The following is a 22,043-nucleotide window of genomic DNA, read 5'->3' as shown; positions in this document are numbered from 1 at the left end:
ATAAGATGTTTAGCGCTAAACCCAAAAAACACTCATTCTCAAAAAAATGTTAACCTGGCCCAGGGTTTAGCTCAGTGGTGCCACCACCTGCCTCACAAGCACAAAGACCCAAATTTGATCCCCAGTACCAAAAAAAAAAAAAAAATTAACCATTCTTTATCTTTTTGTTACTATTACTATTATCACTTTCTCAGTTTTGTTTCTTCCTTCATTCTCCTTGTATCAAAGAATCTTGTCTCCTTGTATAAAAGTCTTGTTAATTGTTCACAAAACAATCCCACTTCTCCCTATTTTCTAGTGACCAGTATTGCAGTGTTAAACTAGTATAGCTTCTTCCTATGAATTTTCCTTTTTTGCAATTCTCCCTATTCCATCTATTATAGTGTTGTTAATTTTTACTGCTTTATATAAGCTTTTCTTACCCATAGCAGAGCTCTGTTCAAGGAAAGAAAAGTATTTTAAAGTGGATTCCTAAATTAATCACTGCTATATAAAGGATGACTAAGAAAGTCTCAAGTCTGAGTTTTAATCTGACAAATATCAAAGCAAGTTATATTTTTACTAAAAGAAGAGTAACCGATATTATAAATTCCTTTAGCATTAGCAAGTCCTGATTACATCAGCAATCATTTCTAACATAGTTTGAGATTTCATTTGTTATAAAAATTCACCAGTCAAGTATAGAAACTTGAATTTCATTTACTTCTCTGGACTCTAATTTCCTTTTGTGGTATGTAAAATGTCATGTTAGTCTTGTCACTCTTAGCTTCCAGACTCTGGAAGATACCACTAATGTCATACAACACACTTTCCTGTTGAGCCCAAAATAAGCACCATTATGCAGAAACTAACACAATGGAGTTATTGACAGAGAGCAATTTATGTGTCCTTCTTTAACTACATAATCTCTAGAATTTCTATTTTCAAAAGTCTGTGATTCTATTTTAAAACTATGATGAATCTATATAATATTACTGTATTTTAAAATTTCCTTGAGAATTTTTTTTTTTTCGGTACCAGGGATAGAACTCGGGACCTTGCACTTGTTGAGGAAGGCAGCGGCACCAGTGAGCTAAATCCCCTCGAGAATATTTCTAAAAATCCAGAAAGCATACTCCTTTTTTCCTGAAAACTTTTATAAGAATTAGCTTAGTATAGTTTGAAGATAATTAGACTGAAAGTTTAAAACTATATTTTTAAACAAATTGCACTGTAATATTTCATTATGAATTCACACTTGAGTAACAATGCATTTTGGAATACTAAAATGGGCCCTTGAAACTTGACATGGGCACATAAAAGTTATACAAATACTCTTTGAAAAGTAATTCCTGGAAACTTGAACATCATGAAACTTAATTTTGTTTTTTTTTAAACAATTACCTTTTTTCTTCTTTTGCTCTCAGCTGTTCTTCCTGTCTCAAAACTTGAACCATTACAGACTCAAAAACTCCGCTTGTCAAGCCTGCCAAACTTCGAGGTGTTGACCGACGCCTTGTTGAAGTACATGCAGTTCCCTTCTCATCCTCCAATCCATAATAGCCTCTAGATGTAACTGCTATCGTTGTCTTTTCTCTCAAGTGCCTTAGAGAAGAATAAGTCAATTCACAAGGTCATAAGAAACAAGTTAAGAAATAAACCCTTTTCACCAGCATCTTAAGATGAACACCTCTTGCTAAGTGCATAAAAAAATGACCAGTTAAACCTTACTTAGCCATGCTCCAGATTTTTAACTTCCTCACATAATTTCTAACTTGTTCTATTCTTGTAATGAAATCAGTCTGCATGACCAGCTTCTTTACATTTAAAGAAAAAATGAAACATTAAAATTAAGGTTGAAAGTATCATTTCTTTCCCAACTGGGCCTGGTGGAACACACTTATAATCCCAGCACTTGAGAGGTTGAGGCAGGAGGATCACTGTGAGTTTGAGACCAGCCTTGGCTACATAGACAGTTCAAGACAAGAGTGAACTACATGGTGAGGCTCTGTCTCAAAAAACCAAAAATAAATAAATAAATAACAACAAAAAAGAAACCACCATTTCTTCAATAGAAGTTATTGTTTGTGATATATTTTATACTACCTATTATTGATATAAGAAAATGTACAATAACACAAAAACATTATGGGGGAAATTTATGATATATAAACACTTTGAGGAAATTATAAACAAACAGAACGCTAAAATATATAACTGTAGGTTCAAATTTGGAAACCTTCTGTCTAAATTGTAAAAAGAATCTATAGGACTAGGGATTTGGCTGAGTGGTTCTGCTCCTGCCTCACAAGCGCAGGGACCCGAGTTCAATCCCCAGTACCAAAAAAAAAAGAATCTGGAAATCTGGACTTTCTTTTCAGTCATACACAAATGTCTCTTTACTCTTTGTTCTTATTAATACAATGAGATGCTAATCTAAATCTTCAAAAAATTATCAAAATCATATCCTTAACAATTGGCTTTATTATCCATGAGTCCCCCGATAAATTTCAAATAACTGATAAAAAACACTACAAAAATAAATATTACATTTACCTTGAAAAGTTTAACAGCTAGTCAAGTACTAACTTACGAATTTGTTATCTATTATATGAAAATTAATTATAAAAAAGTCAGGGAAAACATCTGTTCTTCTACCTTTACAAAATATACCTATCTCTGAAGATTTTATACATGTTGTTTCTACAATGACAAAATTGAGTCAGTACTCGAAGAAAGCAATTAACATATTATATAAGAATTTATATTAATTAAATGTTGACTCATATTTCCCTACTTTCTTATTGGCTAAAGGTTCACTTAAATACGAACTCTTTTGTTCTTTTTGTATTTGGGGTTTTTTTTGTTTTGTTTTTTGGGGTTTTTTTGGTACCAGGGATCGAACTCAGGTCCTTGTACTTGTGAGGCAGGCAGCGGAACCAATGAGCTAAATCCCCATCCCTAAAATACAAACTCTTAAAAACCTTTCCCTTCTTTGACTACTCCCATATTAATTTATGACTCTAAATTAGAATAAATGCATAACAATCTTATACTCACTGCCTTCTAGGTCCCATAAATAGCTTTCTACTGAAATACAGCAATATTACGCTTTTTGTGTTATAAGGCTACAGCTTGTTGTAAGGTTATATATAACACTACAACTAATTCAGCTATAACTAGGTTAAGAACCTCAAACTGGTTTTCTAATAGTACTGAGGAAGTGGGCTTATCTAGCATACTATTTCAGGATGTAATTCTTCAGTGCATAATCACATATAATTAAATGATGGATAATTGGGCTGGGAGTAGGAACTGTAGGCCCAAGGAAACCAGCTGACTAGATATAAGAGACACTGAATAGATGTACTCAAGTTCATTTTAGTATCTTGTTCTTACCAGGTGACCTAATTTGCTCTGTCATTTTAGTTACTTCTTCATCACTATTAATAGAAAAGCTTTACTGAACAACAATACATTAAAAAATTATACCATTTCAGAGGTCACTGGGTACCTACAGAACTAAGGATAATAACCAGTGAATGAAGAGTACAAGAATAAGGAAAGTTGAAGTGAACAAGTCACATGGCTAGGCTGTTATGTGATAAATCAGAAATTACATGTATCCTTCAACTTCAGTCTTAAAAGTAGACAAGACAGGGCTGGGGATTTTGCTCAGTGGTTCTACCGCCTGCCTCACAAGTGCAAGGTCCCTAGTTCAATCCCTGGTTCTCAAAAAAAAAAAAAAAGTAGGTAAGACTAAGTTGTAAGTTACTTTTCAAAATACAACTTTTTCAGAACAAAGCCTAATAAGAAACATCTCTTATACTGAACAGCTTCTCTGGTGTGAAAAATTAAAAGTGTATATAAGGTTAAAGTTGCATAACTGATAATGTGAAATAGGAAGAAAAGGGCTAAAGGAGTAGGGGAAGTGGGAAGGGTAGGGGAAGGGAAAGAAGGGAAAATAAAAAATATGAATAAAGGAGAAAATGGAAACAAAGTCTTTGTAAAGAGAAGGGTGGAGGAGTGAAAGGAGGGCAGGGAAATAGGGAAAAATTAAGTAAGAACCAAGATACATCATGTAAAGGTAGAAGATCCCAATGATGAATGTATATGTATTATATACCTAAAAAGTACCAATAAACTCAATAAAAATTTCTAAACTTGATATCCATCATTTATAATTTTTAAAACTCAACTAACTATGCTGTTTCTTATCAATATAGAAAAATTAAAAGAATTCTATCAGTGTTAGGAAGGGCATAATGGAAAAGTTATTATACATTAAAGGGTATATAAACTGGAGGTCTTTTTCAAAGTCAATTTGGCAATTGTGAGTTAGGTTTAATATGAACATATCATTTGACTCATAGTTCTGGGGGATTTAGCTCAGTGATACTGTGCCTGCCTCTCATTTAATTCATCCTGTCTCAAGGAATTTACCCTACAGATACACCTCTAAGCAATAAAATACACACAACATAGCAGTTTGTTTTGTTTTTTTTGGTACCAGGGATCGAACTCGGGTCCTTATGCTTGCAAGGTAGGCAGCGGAACCACTGAGCTAAATCCCCAGCCCGCATAGCAATTTATTAAAAAACGGGAAACATAACATTTCTCTATCATTCTCATAACATTTCTAACATTTCTCATAACAATTCTCTATCTCAGAATAAGTAGATGAAATCACTAATGTACTTGCAATAGCACCATAATCACAAATTTAGATAAACTGAAGAATATAAATAGTCCTCTGACTTGTTTAATATTATGTAGAATACTCTGAAATACTGCCATATTTTATTATCTCCAAATATCTTCCATTTATATGTTAGTTAAGACTGTATTCTTATAAGCATTCAATAGATAAAGATAATAGATAAATAGATAATAGATAAAGCCATTTAAAAATAACTTGGTAGTTCAGAAGAATTTGATAGAGGCAGTAACAAACTGGTAAAATTATATGCTTAACATAGATTTTCCCTGAGAACTAGAAGAAGCCTGAAATTATTCAATTTAAATAAAGAAAACAAATGAGTCCAACCTGTTATTTACTGATATAAATCTACCATATCAAAATAAAGTAATTTTTCTCTTTTTTCTAACATTAGGATTTCTGAAAAATAAAACTAATTTAATACCAACATATTTCAATATATAATACTTCACCAAATCTAAGGAAGAAAGTCAAATGGCATCCTTTTAACTTGGAAGTCAAAGTAAGAGATGCTGAAAACCTTGTCACTACTCTTCTATATACAACTATACATTAGCCAAACTAAACTACTGGACATTTCCTAGTACATACAATGGTTTTGTTCCCTTTGCACTTTTTGCTATGCTATTCTTTTTTACTAGGAATTGAACTCAGGGCCTCAGGCTTGCCAGGCAGGGTGCTGTTCCACTGAGCTGATTTCCAGTCCTCACTATGCTATTCTTACTGCCTGGGATAACCTCCACACTAATTTATTCACTACTATCTTTCTATATTCATCTTTGAATTCTCCTAGAGAATCTATCAAATAATAAGCATTGTAAATACACACTAAATATAATGAACTCTGCCTGTCTTATATATTAACAATATGATCTTCCATTATGCTTTTGAACACTGTATTCACTTCCTTTAGGGAGGGTATACTGTCTCCATTCAATTGAACAATGTCTACTGGACCCCTTTGTACTTTAAGGGACAGTTCCAGAGATACAAAGATGTACAAGGAAATCTTAAAATTTAGTGAGGCAAAGATACAAATAAAAAGAAAACTACAATATTATATTTTAAAACTCAGAAATAAAAACAAAACCAGTTTTCCCAGTACCACTTGTTGAACAGGCTGCCTTTCCTTTAACATATGCTTTTGGCCCGTTCGCCAAATATCAGAGTTGAATGTGTCTGGTGAGGTTTCTATGATCTCAGTTCTGTTCCACTGATTCACACATCTATTTTTGTTCCGGCACCATACCATTTTTACCACTACTGCTTTGCAGTATAGCTTGAAGTCAGGTGTTGCAAGGCCTCCTGCTTTGTTCTTGTTGCCCCAAATCACCTTTGCTATTCTGAGACTCTTTTGGTTCCATTTAAATTTTAGGATTGTTTTCCTTAGTTCTGTAAAATGTGCTGTTGGTACTTTGATTGAGACTGCATTAAATCTGTGTAACAGTTTTGGGAGTATGGCCATTTTGATAATATTGGTTCTGCCTATCCAGGAGCAGGGAACATCTTTCCACTTTCTGATGTCCTCTCTAATCTTTTTCAAAGTACTACAGTTTTCTTTGTAGAGGTCTTTCACTGCCTTGGTTAGGTTAAGTCCTAGGGCTTTTCATTTTTCTTGAAGCTACTATGAATAGTAGTGTTCATAATTTCCTTCTCATTGAGTTCATTATTAGTATATCCAAATGCTAACGACTTTTGTGTGTTGATCTTGTATCCCTGCTACATTGCTGAAGTTGGTTATTAATGCTAAGATTTTAGTGACGTTGGATCTTCTATATAAAGCATCATGCCATCTGCCAATAAACATAATTTGAGTTCTTCCTTTCCTATATGTTCCCCTTCTATTTCTTTCTCTTACTTGATTTCTCTGGCTAGTGCTTCAAGTGCTATGTTGGTAACAGCAGACATCCTTGTCTTGTTCCTGATTTTAGGGGGAACACTTTTAGTTTTTCCCCATTTATTATTATGCTATTGGTTTGTCATATGTAGCTTTTATCATATTCAGGTATGGTTCTTCTGTACTTGTTTTCTTCAGGGTTTTTATGGTGAAGGGGTGGTTAAATTTTGTCAAAAGCCTTTTCTGTATCTATTGATATGATCATATTTTTTTACTTTGCTTCTATACATGTAGTATTAATTTATTGTCTTATGTATGTTGAACCATTTATGTTCTCTGGGAAGAAACCTCCTTGATCATGACATATAATCTTTCTTTTTTTTTTTTTTTAATACCGGGGATCAAACTCAGGACCTCGCGCTTGTGAGGCAGGCAGCAGCACCACTAAGCTAAATCCCCAGCCCGACATATGATCTTTTTGATGATGTACTGCATTCTATTTGCTAATATCTTGTTCAGAATTTTTGCATCTATGTTCATTAGTTTTTCTCTTTCATTCTTTAGGAAAACATTTATTAGTACATTTTAGATATACACAATGATAACATTCATCATAGGGGATTTGTACCAGTCATCTTGCAGCTCTTTTTTATTTGGTCTTTGGCCAGTTTTAGGATCAGAGTGATAATGGCCTGCATAAATTAATTTGGGAGCACTCCATCCTTTTAAAAGCTTCAGGAGTCCTGGTGATATAACACCCTCAAAGGTTTCGTAGAATTCAGCAGTGAATTCAATTGGTAGATTCTTTATTATTATGTCAGTTTCATCACTTGTTATTTAATTGTTAAATATATTTATGTCATTTGAAGTTAGTTTTGGTAATTTGTATGTATCTAGAAATCTGTTCATATTTTTAAAATTTGCTTATTTGTTGGAATATAATTTTTCAAAGTAGTTACTATCTTCTGGATTTCTACAGAGTTTGTTATGATTTCACCTTTTTCATTTCCAGTTGTACTGATGTGAGTATTTTCTCTCTTTCTCTTGGCAAGTCTGGGTAAGGGCTTATCTATTTTATTTATTCTTTCAAAGAACCAGCTCTTCAATTCACTGATTTAAAAAAATTTTTTTTTAGTCTCAATTTCATTGATTTCTGCTCTCATCTTTATAATTTCCCACCTTAATTTTGGTTTGGAGCTAGTTTGCTTTTTTTTCAAGTGTCTTAAGATTTCTCTCAAGGTTATTTATTTTACTTGCTCTACTTTCCTAATATGAACATTGATTACAATCAATTTTCCCCTTAGATATACTTTCATAGTGTCCCAGAGATTTCAGTGAGTTGTACAGTCATTAACTTCCAGAAATTTTAAAATTTATTCTTTGATTTCTTCTGTGATTCGTAGGTTGTTGAGGAGTAATATATGTCATTGGGCATTTATTAATCCTATAGTCTTTATCTCTGGTTCTTAACTTTTTTCTGACTGGTTTTCTGACACCATAGTAAAGTTTTGCACCTCTCTGCTAAAAAACTAAGAAGTGCACATATATGTGCAAATGTACACACATACAGTTCTGCACCTTGAATTTGAGAGGAGTGGGTACAGAACTCTGATTAACAAATTTAAACTTTATAAAGGCTTGAAGCTCATACTGACTATAAAAAAGACAAAATTTTAAAAATGAACCAAAAGGGGGCCTGGGATTTAGCTGAGTGGTTCTGCTGCCTGCCTCTAAAGAGCAAGGTCCCGAGTTCAATCTGCAGTACCCAAAACAAACAAACAAAACAACCAAAAGGCTATGAGGTCAATTAATACAATATTTTGTCTGATAAACTGCAAAGCACTGTCATGAGAAGTAACCTGGGATATTTCATTACTCCCCAACATTAAATGAAAAACACATACAGTAGTATATAGAGAGTAAACCCAAAAAAGTATACATCAGGAAAAGAAAAACTTGTATAAATATTTTAATACTCAATTTATTGAGACAGCATGAGATTACTACAATTTGCCTTTGGCCTCCGCAATTACAAGAGGTGCTCAAAGTCATGGTCATTAGCTTCCAGACATTTATTTATTAGTACCACAAACTGCTGAAGTGTGTATACATTTTTTTTGGTGGGTTCTGTACAGAACTACTCACAGCTAATATATAATAAAAGATCATACAAAGAAGTTTAAATGAACACAAGCGGTTAGAAATAGGCCCCGGGCCCTCTGTCTTGAAGCTAAAGCTTCTTTTTAAATTTTCGGTGCTATGTATTAAGTATATGTACCAGGATTTACTATTAAGATCAATGCTTTTATAGGCTTCTTACTTAAAATCATTTTTCTGAGATTACAGATCAAGTAGCTGCCATGGGAATTATTTTCATGTTCTAAATTTCACTGGAGGACAAAACTATGAAAAAAAATACTTGCCATGTAAGTTCAACAAATACACTTTTACTGTTAAAATTTCTGACAAAGGAGCCAACCATTCTCCTTGAGGAAAGATAGTCTCTTCAATAAATGGTGTTGGGAAAACTGGATTTCAACCTGCCAAAGATTAAAACTAGACCCTTATCTTTCACCATGCTCTAAACTAAAACTGAAGTGGATTAAAGATCTAAATATTAAAACAGAAACACTAAACTTGCTGGAAGATAGGTAGAACTCTCAAAAACATTGGCACAGGACAAGACTTTATGAACAAATCCTCAGTAGCATGGGAATTAGCGCAAAGAATCAATAACTGGGATCTTATCTTACTCCTTCACTGCAAGAGAAACCACCAACAGAGGTAAAAGACAACCTATAATGTGGGTAAAAAATTTTTTACCAGCTGTTCCTCAGACAAAGCTCTACGATCTAGAACATGTAAAGAATTAAAAAAAAAATCAGACCCCCCAAATATAAAGACCCATTTCAAAAATGGGCAACTGAAAAAAAAGTAAAAAAAAAACAACAAACAAAAAAATGGGCACCTGAGATGAACAATTCTCAGAAGAACAAATAAGAACAGCAAATATATCAATCACTGGTCATTCAAGAGATGCAGATGAAAACAGCACTGAGATTCCACCTCATCCCACAAAGAATGGCTACTCTCAAGAGGTTAACCAATAACAAATGGAGGGGTTGTGAGGAGAAAGGAACCCTTCTCCATTATTGGTGGGAGTGCAGCCTGGTGCAACCACTGTGAAAATCCATATGGAGATTCCTCCAACAACTAGGATTAGAGGTTGCAATTTGACCCAGCTATTCCTCTGCTGGGTATTTTTCCAAAAGAATTAAAAGAATCATATCATAGTGACACATGTATACCCCCATTTATAGCAGCACAGTCTGTAATAGCTAAAACTTGGAGACAGCCCAATTGCCCATCAACTGGAGACTGGATAAAAATGTGGTTTTTCTATAAAATGGAGTACTACTCAGCCATACTGAAAGAGAAACGAGAGACATTTATAACTAAATGGATGCACATTGAGGCCAGACTCTTAAGTGAAATAAATCGGACACATGTGTAAATACCGAATAGTTTTTCTGGTGTGAAAAACTAGAAGTGTAAATAAGGTTCAAACTGTATAACTGATAATGTGAAATAAGAAGAAAAGATCTAAAGGAGTAGGGGAAGTGGGAAGGGTAGGGAAAAAGAAATTAGGAAAAAGAAAAAATAGGAGAAAAGGAAAAAATGGAAACAAAGTTTGTAAATAGAGAAGGGTGGAGGGGGTGAAGGAGGGCAGGGGAATGGGGAAAAATAAGAACCAAAATACATCATGTAAAGGTACAAGATCCCCATGATAAATATAAATGTACTATATACCTAAAAAGTACCAATAAACTTAATGGAAAAACTCCTATTACAAAGCTACTTAATTCAATACCTTTTATTTTAACAAATTTAGCAAAATTACATTATGTCACCTGCCCCCCCACATGGTTTTGCTGTATAAAACATCTTGGAGAAGTGGGGTGAGTGGGCAACCCACTTTCTGGTTTCCCTCTGCCTCTCTTAGACAGAAGCTTTCTTTCCCTCAATAATTTTTTCCTACTCTTAAAAAAAAATACATTATGTCACCACGTTAAAGCTAATAATTGATTTAAAATATAAAACTAGAACCTGATGGAGGAATTAGACTTTTTTGCACCCCTCTCCAAAAAAGTAATCCCAAATTTGGTGGATCTTCTAGAAGCTAATTAATGTACAAGAAATACAAAGGACAAAGAAATAGAATGCTACCAACAAACTTCAAGATTGTAGGAAATTCCAAGCAACCTCATTTCCTCATGACTGTTGCAAAAAGTGAGAAGGGAGACTAAAAGACACAAGGGATTACTTGTATTATTAAAACTATATACACAATTTTAAAACTATAATTTAGAAACAATGGGAAATGTGAACAATGACTAGACATTTGCTATCAAGAAAAATATTTTTGGTATAATATGATATTTCATATTTAAAATAAAGAGGGCTCATTTCTGAGAGTCAAAAATCAAGGCCAAGATGTAGCTCAGCAGCACAGTACCCACCTGGCAAGTGTGAGGTCCTGATCTATGCCTGGTACCAAAAAAAAAAGGCTAATGTGAAAGTTACAAACTACTTATATAATCATCTCCTATCTGTGATTTGCTTCAAAATAACACAAAACAGGCAAGACATATAGAAGGTGTGGATGGAGCAGAATTGGCCATAAATATTTCTGAGATCTGATTTATGATCACATGAAGATTCAAATATTCTGTTTTTGTTATGTTCAAAATATTTTTAAAGAGTAAAACCACACTAGAGGATGGATGATTCAGGTGACAGTCTATGCCAAACTCAGGACTTTCAAGGGTTCCATGCTTTCTCAGAGTAATAATTGCATCATACTTGCAACTACTTTTATTGTATCTTCCCATTTCCATCCCCTACAACATGATCTCTCACCATTCACCAGTTACTTTGTTCTACGTGAGTACATGAACATGCTTCTCATTTCTCTGCTTTCTTTCCATTACAACTATAATTCAAAATACAATGCTAACAAAGGTTGACAAAAAGTAGTGAGTGTTAAACATAAACTTCAGTGGGAAAAAAGCTAAATTGTGCCATTAAATCAAACATGAAACAGAGGTAATACATTCTGAAGCACCAGTACTTACATTTCATTAGACATTAGGGAGTTTATTTTTTGAGACAGGGTCTGGCTAAATTTCCCAAGCTGGACTCATATTTGTAATCCTTCTGCCTCAGCCTCTTAGGGAGTACTGAAATTACAGGCCTCCCTCCTTACTCCCTTCTCCTCCTCTTTCTCTTACCACCTCCCCCACTGGTGATCAAACCCAGGGCCTTGTACATGCCAAACAAGTGCTCTCTTCCCTGAGCCACACTGTAGCCCAGCTATTTTCTCTTTAACACCTAGGAAATACCTTTTGAAGGACATTCCTCAAAAAGCTTTTGAAGATGACCTTTAGAACTTATAACCACCTACTGTTTAATTTCCAGGCAACATTTACAGAAGTTAAACAGGAGCAAACCAAAAAGTTCCTGCTCTTACAGATTTTATATCTATTGAGAAAAGATATAAATTATATATAATATTAATTGACAGTATATATGAGGTTGCAATGAAAGCTCTGGGGAAAAAAAAAAAAAGCAGATTAGAGGAATAAATAAAAATGACCAAGGAGACAGAAACTACTTTACAAAGAATGGTTAGGAAAGACTTAAGATAGCATCAGAAAAGAAAGCGAGGTACAAATTTCCAATGATGAATGTGATCATAATGTACACCTAAAATGTACCAATAAAGTTAATTAGAAATAAATAAAATTTTTAAATTAAAAAAAAGAAAAGAAAGTAAGGGAGCCAAGAAATGAATGTAACTGCAATAAAAATCAAATTTAAACCTGCTTGCCCTTAAATATTCAAGGTAAATATAGTGTGTCTTCAATTTCACTTATAATTTTCTAGTATTTTTATCTTACAATTAAAACATTTATTATGTCAAAAAATGTTTGTGGGCAACATGGAAACAAGGCATATTGATAACTCCATGGAGCAATTTTCTGTATATTAAGTTTTTCGGATGATCTACTTCCTTCCCTGCAAAATGACGTGAACTATGTTCTTATTTTTTTAACAAACATGTCAAAAAGCCCCGAATTCACTAGGAGTTATTTCTTTAGCAAATTTTTGGTATTCTTTATATTTATTAGGAAATCTACCACTGACATTGAAAAGCAGTTTTTTAAAAAATATGAACCGTCATTGGAAATAAAATTATTTTATATGAGTGTACACTGTGTGAAAGAGATTTTCTTTCTGATACTGAGTCCAAAAGGATGAGAGTGTAATTTCCATAAAAGCCAATGTAGTATGCTAGTTGATTATAATTTTGGGGGATATCAGGGATTAAACTCAGAGATTATAATTTTTAAAAAACTGCCAAACCTTAAAGCTTTTGTAAACCAAAGCTACAATTACTACAAATCAAAATGGTATTATCTGAAAGTAAATTTATGTTTAGCAAAAGATATTTCCAAGGGAGGGAGCTATACTTTGAAAGAGAAGATCCCCAAAATACTTCTTCACTAATAACAATTTACTTTGCATTATATTTTGGCAATATTTTTTTCACTGATTTCAACATAGAACACTTAAAACTCTTACAGCAGAGCGACAGTAGTACTTAGAAAGTATACCAAAAGATTCTCACTTTTTTATCTTTAGCTGGATTTCTACACAGAAATAAACAAATATGAATTCAAAGACTAACATTTAAAAACATAAAAGATTTTATCAGAAGAAATATTTTTTTCTGAACGTACTTTCAGATGATGTACTTAAAAGTTTTAAATACTAAAATTTAGGGTGAGTTCTTAGTACTAGCTATTCCAAGTTCTAAGACTTACACCTAGAAAATCAGTGGATTTTGTATTTTGACTGAAATTATAAAAAATAACAGTAATATAATCATTGCAGAAAAAAAACCAAAAATTTTAAAAGTGGAAGGAAAAATTACAAACCACAGTTTCACTGTCTAGTTACAACACTATACATGTGTGTACTTTCTCAATCCCTTGGTCATACATAAACACCTACTGAGTTGTTATAGCTTGTATTTAGATGTTCCTCAAGAGAGTCATGCATTCATTTGTGGGGCTCCTGGAAGGTAACTAGATTATAGGGCTTAGGGCTGACTTGTTAAGAGATAGGGCCTGGTTCCAAGAGATGGGGTTCACTAGCAGTGTGGCCTGAAAGTTTATCTCTTCTCCTGGCTCTTCCCTTGAACTCTCTGTTTCCATGTCACCATGCAGTGAGCAGCTTTTCCTCTGCCTTTTCCCTCTGCCATGCTGCCTGCCTTGGAGCGAGCCCTCGGACTATAAACTACACCCTCTATACACTGTGAGCCAAAATAAACCTTTTCTTCTTTAAATTGCAGGTGTCAGGTATTGTATTCTAGCAACAAGAAAAGTGACTAAGACAACAGTTTATTCAAAATTATATACATTAAGTACCTTGCAATAAAAATTAGCTTTTACTATGAAAGTAATATGCTTACTATAGAAAATATAGGCTATGTATAGAAAAACTAAAAGAAAATGAAAAATGTCCAGTATCTTTTCTACTTAGAAATAATCACTATTAATATTTTGTTGGTTTTCCTTTTTTTTTTTTTTTCAAAGCATATACCTTTAATACCGTTTTTAAAGCATGATTAATTCTGAAACAGTCACAGGCCCCAGGAGGAAAAATAATAAAAACTTTGGTGATAATGTTACCACTAGGGTTTATAGTCTTTCCCAATTAAAAAAAGTAAACCTAAGGTAATTTAATATTAATTTTAAAAATTTGTAATATTATGCAAGTTCTTAGGAAATGAAAATGGCTATTATTTGTTCTGGGTAATTCTAATTTACTAACACCTACTCTAGTTTTCTGCTGGGAAATAAAAACAAATATAAAGACACTAATACAATGAGAAACAGACTACAAGGTAAAACATTATTTTAAAATATTTAAATTATTTTTATTACATAAATTCTAAATTGTTCTTAAATTGTTGTTTTAAGTAGAACAAAACCTCTTTAAAACAACAACCTATAAATTTACAGTAATTCAAATAAAGTCTTTTTACTTATGCCAGAATGAATTCTTTTCAGTTATCTTTTCTCAAGCAAGCTGTTCAGCCTTTAATATACATTTTAATCCTGATCCTTCTTTTTTCTTTCCAGGAGAGACAATCAATTCTCACATAAGTTCTGTCTTTGGTTCCCTTGTATTGCTACTAGACTCTGTCCTAGTATACTCTCATTTCTTCAAACACCATTCTTCCAGTTTAACCCTTCCTTGAACATCTCTAGCCTTCATCACAATGGTGAGCTCCACATGAACTTTTCTAATAACTCTCTGCTGGGTATATTTAAATAAAGGCCTCCTGTCGTGTTCCCTCAGAATCTCCATCATTTGGGAGCAAATGAGTCAATTCTTTTAGACATCACATCTTGAACCTCCTACCATCTAGCACTTTGTCACTTACCACTTGTATGTGCTGAATTAAATTCTCTTTTGTATCCTTATTGACTTTGTTTTCTGTTTATTATATCTAGATGGAAGTAATTCACTAATCTTTGAATGGAATTTCTTCTTTTATTCTCCTTTCATTTCTACCTTCAAACCTCAAAATACTCAGAACATCATCACATCACTCTCAAGTCAAAACTTCTGATAGATTCATACTCCTTAGATTTTAAACTTCACAGTCAGCATTCAAAATTTCCAGAATTAGTCCTAGCCTATCTTTTTAGATGTCTCTGCCATTACAGGTCTTCTTCATCCTATACCCTAACGCTCAGGTATAGACTATCCCCCTAGAATACTCTGTATTCATGTTCATCCATATCTTTTTAATTGTGTTTCTGTTTCTGACCACCTTAAAATAGGGGACAACATCATGTTTACCACTGTTATTCATAGGGCTTTAGATTCTACCAAGAACAGCATAAATCAAATAATTGTTCAATGAGCTCCTCAATGTCACCTGTCAATACTCAAATTTAGAAATCTAGCTCAAAAATCTAGAATTAAATCTATGCAAGGGGCCAGGGACTTAGGTCAGTGGTTACATTGCCTGCCTCATAAGCACAAGATCCCAAGTGTGATCCCTGGTACCAAAAAAAAAAATTCTCAGCAAGACCTATACTACCAAGCTACATTCCCTGAATAATTTAATAAACTACGTTTAGTCTCAGGTCCTCCCCTTAGCACTGAAAGTTAGTCCTTGGCACACTCATCACATAAGTCCTCAAAGTATGCTCCCTTGGAATACAAGGGAACTAAGGTTTACCATCAAAAATCCAAAAGTAGCCGGGCATGGTGGCGCATACCTGTAATCCCAGCACTCGGGAGGCTGAGGCAGGAACATTGCTGTGAGTTCAAGACCGGCCTGGGCTACATAGTGAGTTCCAGGTCAGTCTCAACTACATAGTGAGACCCGGTCTCAAAAGACAAACAAACAAACAAACAAACAAAAATCCAAAAGTGATTATGTTTTCCCAACAGGTAGGGAAAAAACAAAACAAAACCTTCAACTAAAGGCTTCCTCCCATAATTTGTTTTAAAATTTTTGAAGTTTTTAGCAAAATATTCTGGGAAATAACTAAATATATCAACTTTTCAGGGTGTTGTGCATATCCTACAATGATATCTGTGTTTTGACAACAGAACAAATTTGAGAATCACAGCTTTAATGTATTGTGGTTTTTACCACATATGTGTGTTTTTTCCTACCAGCACATAAATCTTTCTGGGGCACGGATTGTCTCTCAAGTTCCAAAACAAACCAAATGCTCCATAAATGTCTTAATAGAACTCGTCTACTTGCTTTCTTTTTTTCTTTTTTCTTTTTTTCCTTTTCTTACTATGGTACTGGAGATTGACCTCAGGACCTTGTGCTTGCCAAGCAGGTGAGGCACCACGGAGCTACATGTCCAGCCTGAAACTCCTCTACTTTCATCAATGACCTTTCATCTACTTTCACCCTAGGCCCTTCTCTAAGTAACATAATTTTTTTAAAAAAAGAATAGTTATTACAAGTAGAACTAATGGAATATCAAGCTCTAATGCTCTATGGTTCTGAATAAGAGGTATGTCCAGATTCTATTTCCCAAAGTCTCAAAAATTTAAAAAGATTTATGTAAAAGATAGAATTACAGAATACACTGGGGGTATGGAGGGGTTAGATTACTTGTGAGAAATCTCTTGCTAATATTCCCAATTAACTTCTGGATTTTGATTTTAATTAAGTAAAAGAAAACTAACAAAAATATTTAAATTTAACATACATAGAAGATTTAGTACTTGTATTGGGCATCCCTATCTTTAAATTCTTGAAGCTTCTTAAGGATTCTTTTATACTCTCATTCCCAAGAAAAATATTCTGTTTCCTATCACCCTAACTGCCAACTAAAAAGCAATTATGAAACTTTCAGCTAAGACAATTTTAAGCCATACATAACAATTTTTAACAGTAACAATTAAGAAATCAAAAATAATTTTTTTGTTTGTTTTTGGTTTTGTTTTTTTGTGTTGAGAATGAACTGGAACTCACTATGTGGCCTAGGCTGGTCTTGAACTCACAGCGATCTTCCTGCCTCAGCGTCCCAAGTGCTGGGATTACAGGCATGCGCCACCACACCCAGCTAAGAAATCGAAAATAATTTTGACAAAGACACTCAAGATTTATTTTTACCAAAATATTATCTCAAATGTCCAAAATTTAAAATCCACCTCTAGGGCCAGGAATTTAGCTCAGTGGTGCCACCTCCAGCCTTGCAAGCACAAGGTCCTGAGTTCAATCCAAGGGACAAAAAACAAATAAATAAATAAACTCTAAAATGCACCTCTATTAGAGTCACTAATCTTTTGCACCAACCCATGAAGCTACAAAAAGCCATCTTTTGACTGCAAGCCCATATTCTTAAAGCTTTCAAGAATGTCTTTCTTTTAAAGTCAGTTTTGGAAGAGGCAAATTTTTTAATTAATATTTGAAATTTTCTAAATCTCCGTGCCTAACGTCCTATTAAATATTTTCTATTCCTTTGCACTCACGACTTTCTCCCTATTTTTTTTTCCTCCCAGTACTGGGGCTTGAACTCAGGACCTTGTGCTTGTGAAGTAGGCTCAGCACCATTGAGCTAAATCCCAGGCCCTATTTCTCCCTATTTCTAATGCTAACTGCTATTTCTCAGTTGCAAACAGATGAATAGATGAGCGAAATCCTTTATAAAATACAACTTTCTTAACCAGGCATGGTAGCACATGCTTCTAATCATAACACTCCGGGAGGCTGAGCCAGGAGGACTGCAAGTTCGAGCCTAGCCTGGGCAACTTTTGGACTTAACAAGACCCTGTCTCAAAATAAAAAAAGCTGGGGATGTAAGTCAGTGTAAAAGCCCCGGGTTCAATCCCCAGGAAAGGAAAACAAAACCAAAACATCTTTCTGGAGAATAGATATGTTATCTAATAAGGAAAATAGTGTACACAGGAATGGGTGGTCAAAACCTTTTTTTTTTTGCCACTACCAGGAATCTAACTTGCGACGCTGTGTTTGTCTGGCAGGACTGGCACCACTGAGCTAAATCCCTGGCCCTCAGAAACTATTTTTAATATTAAAAATTTTCAAACATGTACTAGGCCTGTGAAAATATGACATCACTATACCAAAAAGGCAATATGCACAACTCTAGGGCAATCTGAAATTCATTCAAGCATTTAGTTTTGGAAATTGAAAAAGCAACTTGGTTGCATTATATATATTTTTTTCACACATTTATATAACATATTTATAAATTTACAGATGTTATACATGTAGTGATAGTATAAACATTACACCCCCAAAATCTTAAAAGGATAAAATAATAGAATACACAAAAGTTCTAATATTTTCATCCCAACGAATCATCCTGCACACCCTGTAGGGTGCAGACATGACTCTAGAGCATATATGAAAATATACAGAATTAATTTATAGTTTTCAGAAACATGCTGTTTCACGCCTTGCATTTATTGTAATTCAGCATTCTGGAATATTCCTATCAAGCCCTCCTAAAAAATTCAGTGGCAATTCTTACTCCTGTTAAGAATCAGCTCAACAAACCAATCACTAAATGGGACAATAATCTCAACATACACTTCTCAAAAGAAGTACAAAAGGCCAATAAATACATGAAAAAAGTATTTAACATCTTTTGACATCAGGAAAATGCAAATAAAAACTTTACTGAGATTCCATCCCAACCCAATCAGAATGGCTATCATCATGCCAGGTGTTGTGGCACACACCTGTAATCCCAGCACTCAGGAGGCTGAGGCAGGAGGATCGCTAGGAGTTCGAGACCAGCCTGGGCTATAAGTTCCAGGGCAGTCTCATCTACATAGTGAGATCCCGTCTCAAAAACAAACAACAACAACAACAAAACAGAATGGCTATCATTAACAAAATAAAAAATAACAAATGCTGGTAAGGATGTGGAGGAAAAGGAATTCTCAGTTGGTTATAGTGTAATAGTCTGAATATAAATTAGCACAACCAGGCCAGAGATTTAGCTCAATGGTGCCATCGCCCGCCTCACAAGCACAAGGTACCGAGTTCAATCCCCAGTGCCAAATAATTAAATAAATAAGCACACCCACTATAGAAAATAGTATGAAGATTTTTCAAAACAAATGAACCAAAACAACAACAATAAAAATAAAAAATGAACCACTATGATCCAGTTATACCACTTCTGTATATATATCACTCCAGAAGAAAATAAAGCCAGCACACAAGAGATACCTGTATACTCACGTTGTGTGTGTGGGGTACTGGGGATGAAACCCAGGACCCTGCACTTGGCAAGGCAGGTGGCAGCATCACTAAGATAAATCCCCAGCCCTACTCACATTTATTGTGACACTATTCTCAGGAAAGCTAAGACTAAGTTGCTTTACTGCCAGGGTTGGGCTCAAACTTCTGATCCTTCAGCCTCAGCCTCCCAGAGAGATGGGACTACAGGTAGGTGCCATTATACCTGGCTCTGAATCATCTATTTCCTAAAAACTATATTCATTATAAGAATATTGTTCTGGAACATCTATACATCTAAATTATATTCCAAAGGTTGTAACGTATGCTTTTCTCAAAACTGTGCCCACTCAAAGCACTTTAGTTATAACTCAGATCTTAGGCTAATTTTATAGAAAAAAGTGATTTCCTAATATGTCAAGTTAGTTTAGCAAAACTATTATTTTCAAAATATTGGCATACATCAAATATAGGTAAAAAATGAAAGACTTAGAATTAAGACAATCATATTTGCTAAAATCAAGAGTTTTATCCTTCTTAGGCTAAAAAAACAGAAAAAATTATGACATTTATAAACTATGTAACATTATGTTTTAATTTCTAAGTATAAACACTACTAGATTACATGGTGTTACAATTTAGGTCTACACATACTCCAAAAGCCTCCAGTGTCCATACATAGATAGGTCTTTGGAAGCTGACGTGATAAGATTATGGGGCCTTATTGCTGACTTGCTATTAAGAGGCCAGTGACGGTGGGTGTGACCTGAAAGGGTAATCTCTCTTCCTGGCTCCTCTCTTGAGCTCTTTGCTTCCTGGTAGCCATGACATTTTGATCCTGCCTTGGAGCCACCTGATTATGACCTAAAACCTCTTGAAACTAACTAAAATAACCTCTCCTTTAAACTGTGGGTGCCAGTTTTGTGTCTCAATGACCAAGAAAGTCACTAAGATACATGAGAATGTTTCGGAACATTAACCACTAGGAATGATGATTCGGATCATTTAGAAATTTACTTTTATGTAAAAGAGAAAGTTTTCCTGTTCTTCTGTAGGACTAAAGTTTATTATACATACATTGTTTTTGAAAGCATCAATAGTTCAGTTAAACCTACATGGTACTTAGCACTTTCAGGCAGCTCATTCTAAATCACTGTTTTCACATCTGTAAAGCCAAATGGATTAAAAAAACTCTAAAGTTCCTCCTAAGTCTAAAATCCTGTAACAACAATCTGAAGTATATTTTATTACTTAAAGATAATATAAGGATGGGGCCAGGGATTTAGCTCAGTGGTGCTGCCGCCTACCTCGCAAGCACAAGGTCCCAAGTTCGATCTTAGGTACAAAGAATAAATAAATAAATAAATAAATAAATAATATAATATACAGATGGATTGTTTTTTATGCATCATAGCCATCATGCACTGAGATAAGGGCAACAAATACTTACAGGTAATTTACAAACTTAATATGTGATTATTCTATTAACAAATACAGTAATGTATCTCATGAAAGGATTCAACAAGAGGCTCCTTAAAGAGAGTTCCCCTAATGAGTTAGGCACTGTTAAACTTTTTGTGAAATAAGTCACTGATAGTCTTGCAAATAGCACATGGGAAGCCATATCTGACAAAGAGATTACATTATATTAAAAATAAAATTATAAATCAAAGATAGTGATGGTGGCACAGGCCTGTTATTCCAGCTACTCATGATAGTAAATTCTGGACCAGCCTGAGGAATTTGTGAGACACTGTCTCAAAATTAAAAAATAAAAGGGGCTGGGGATATAGCTCAGTACTCCCTGAACTCAATTCCTAGTACCTCCCCGCCAAAAAAGAAAGAAAAGAAAATCATAAAGACCAAAAGCTTAACACAATTTTAATGGAGTTCTTCCATAAAAGCTTACATACAATGCCCAGGTTCAGATAAGGGGTACTATTATCATAAAGTCTATGTGATCAACACTGTTGATTTTACATTTTTAAATTTTACATCATTTAATCCTCACAGGAACTCAATGGGATATGTACTACTAACATCCCTATTTTACAGATGAAAACAATGAGGTCAAAAAAAGGTTGAGTGGCTTGGTCAAGTTCGCTCAGCTTGTAAACAAATGCCTATTTCACTTTATTTGAATGATTTTCTTTTCCTGAAGAACCTAATTTGGCTTATCTCAACTAAACAATGATTACAACATAAGTTTAGTATCCTCTTGTGTTATTTTTCTTTAGGAAAATAATTAGATATGCAGATAGCATTTATCAAGAGCACAGTACTATCTGAATTCCTTTAATTTCTGATAGAATAAAAACAAATGTCTAAAGACTGGTAATGTAGCTCAGTGCTAGACTGCCTTCCTAGCACCCTCGAAGACCTAGGTTAAATACACCAGCACCACAACAAACAAAAAACACATCAGAAACCATACAACACAAATTCTACACTTACTAAAAATGTGTATCGGTACATTTCTATTACAAAAATTGTTTCCTCGAAGACAGAGAAAAGACCAAGAGTATGCCACAGTATCATTAAGTACTAACATTCTCTAAATCTCCGGCGGCTAAAATGCATAATACAACTTAAAAGTATTTTAATGGTTTGAAACCAACTTCCTACCTGAGCAAGCTAAAATTATTTTTCTAAAAACCTTTTTTCAACGTCTCGCTCAAACCTAC

General features: G+C 34.2%; 1 protein-coding gene across 1 annotated transcript in view; it reads right to left on the bottom strand.

The window, feature by feature from the left end:
* Kiaa2026 (KIAA2026 ortholog) overlaps positions 1-22,043 on the bottom strand; it is an 84,414-nt gene that overhangs the window by 61,898 nt on the left and 473 nt on the right. The window contains exon 2 of the mRNA XM_033757735.1: positions 1,384-1,584. Within this exon, the coding sequence (XP_033613626.1) occupies positions 1,384-1,584 (201 nt within the window). The remainder of the gene's footprint in view (positions 1-1,383; positions 1,585-22,043) is intronic.

Source organism: Fukomys damarensis, unplaced genomic scaffold, assembly GCF_012274545.1.
Source record: "Fukomys damarensis isolate Sample0158 unplaced genomic scaffold, DMR_v1.0_HiC HiC_scaffold_31, whole genome shotgun sequence".
Classification (NCBI taxonomy): Eukaryota; Metazoa; Chordata; class Mammalia; order Rodentia; family Bathyergidae; genus Fukomys; species Fukomys damarensis.
Note: the sequence above shows the minus strand (reverse complement) of the source record. Positions and strands in the feature narration are given on the sequence as shown.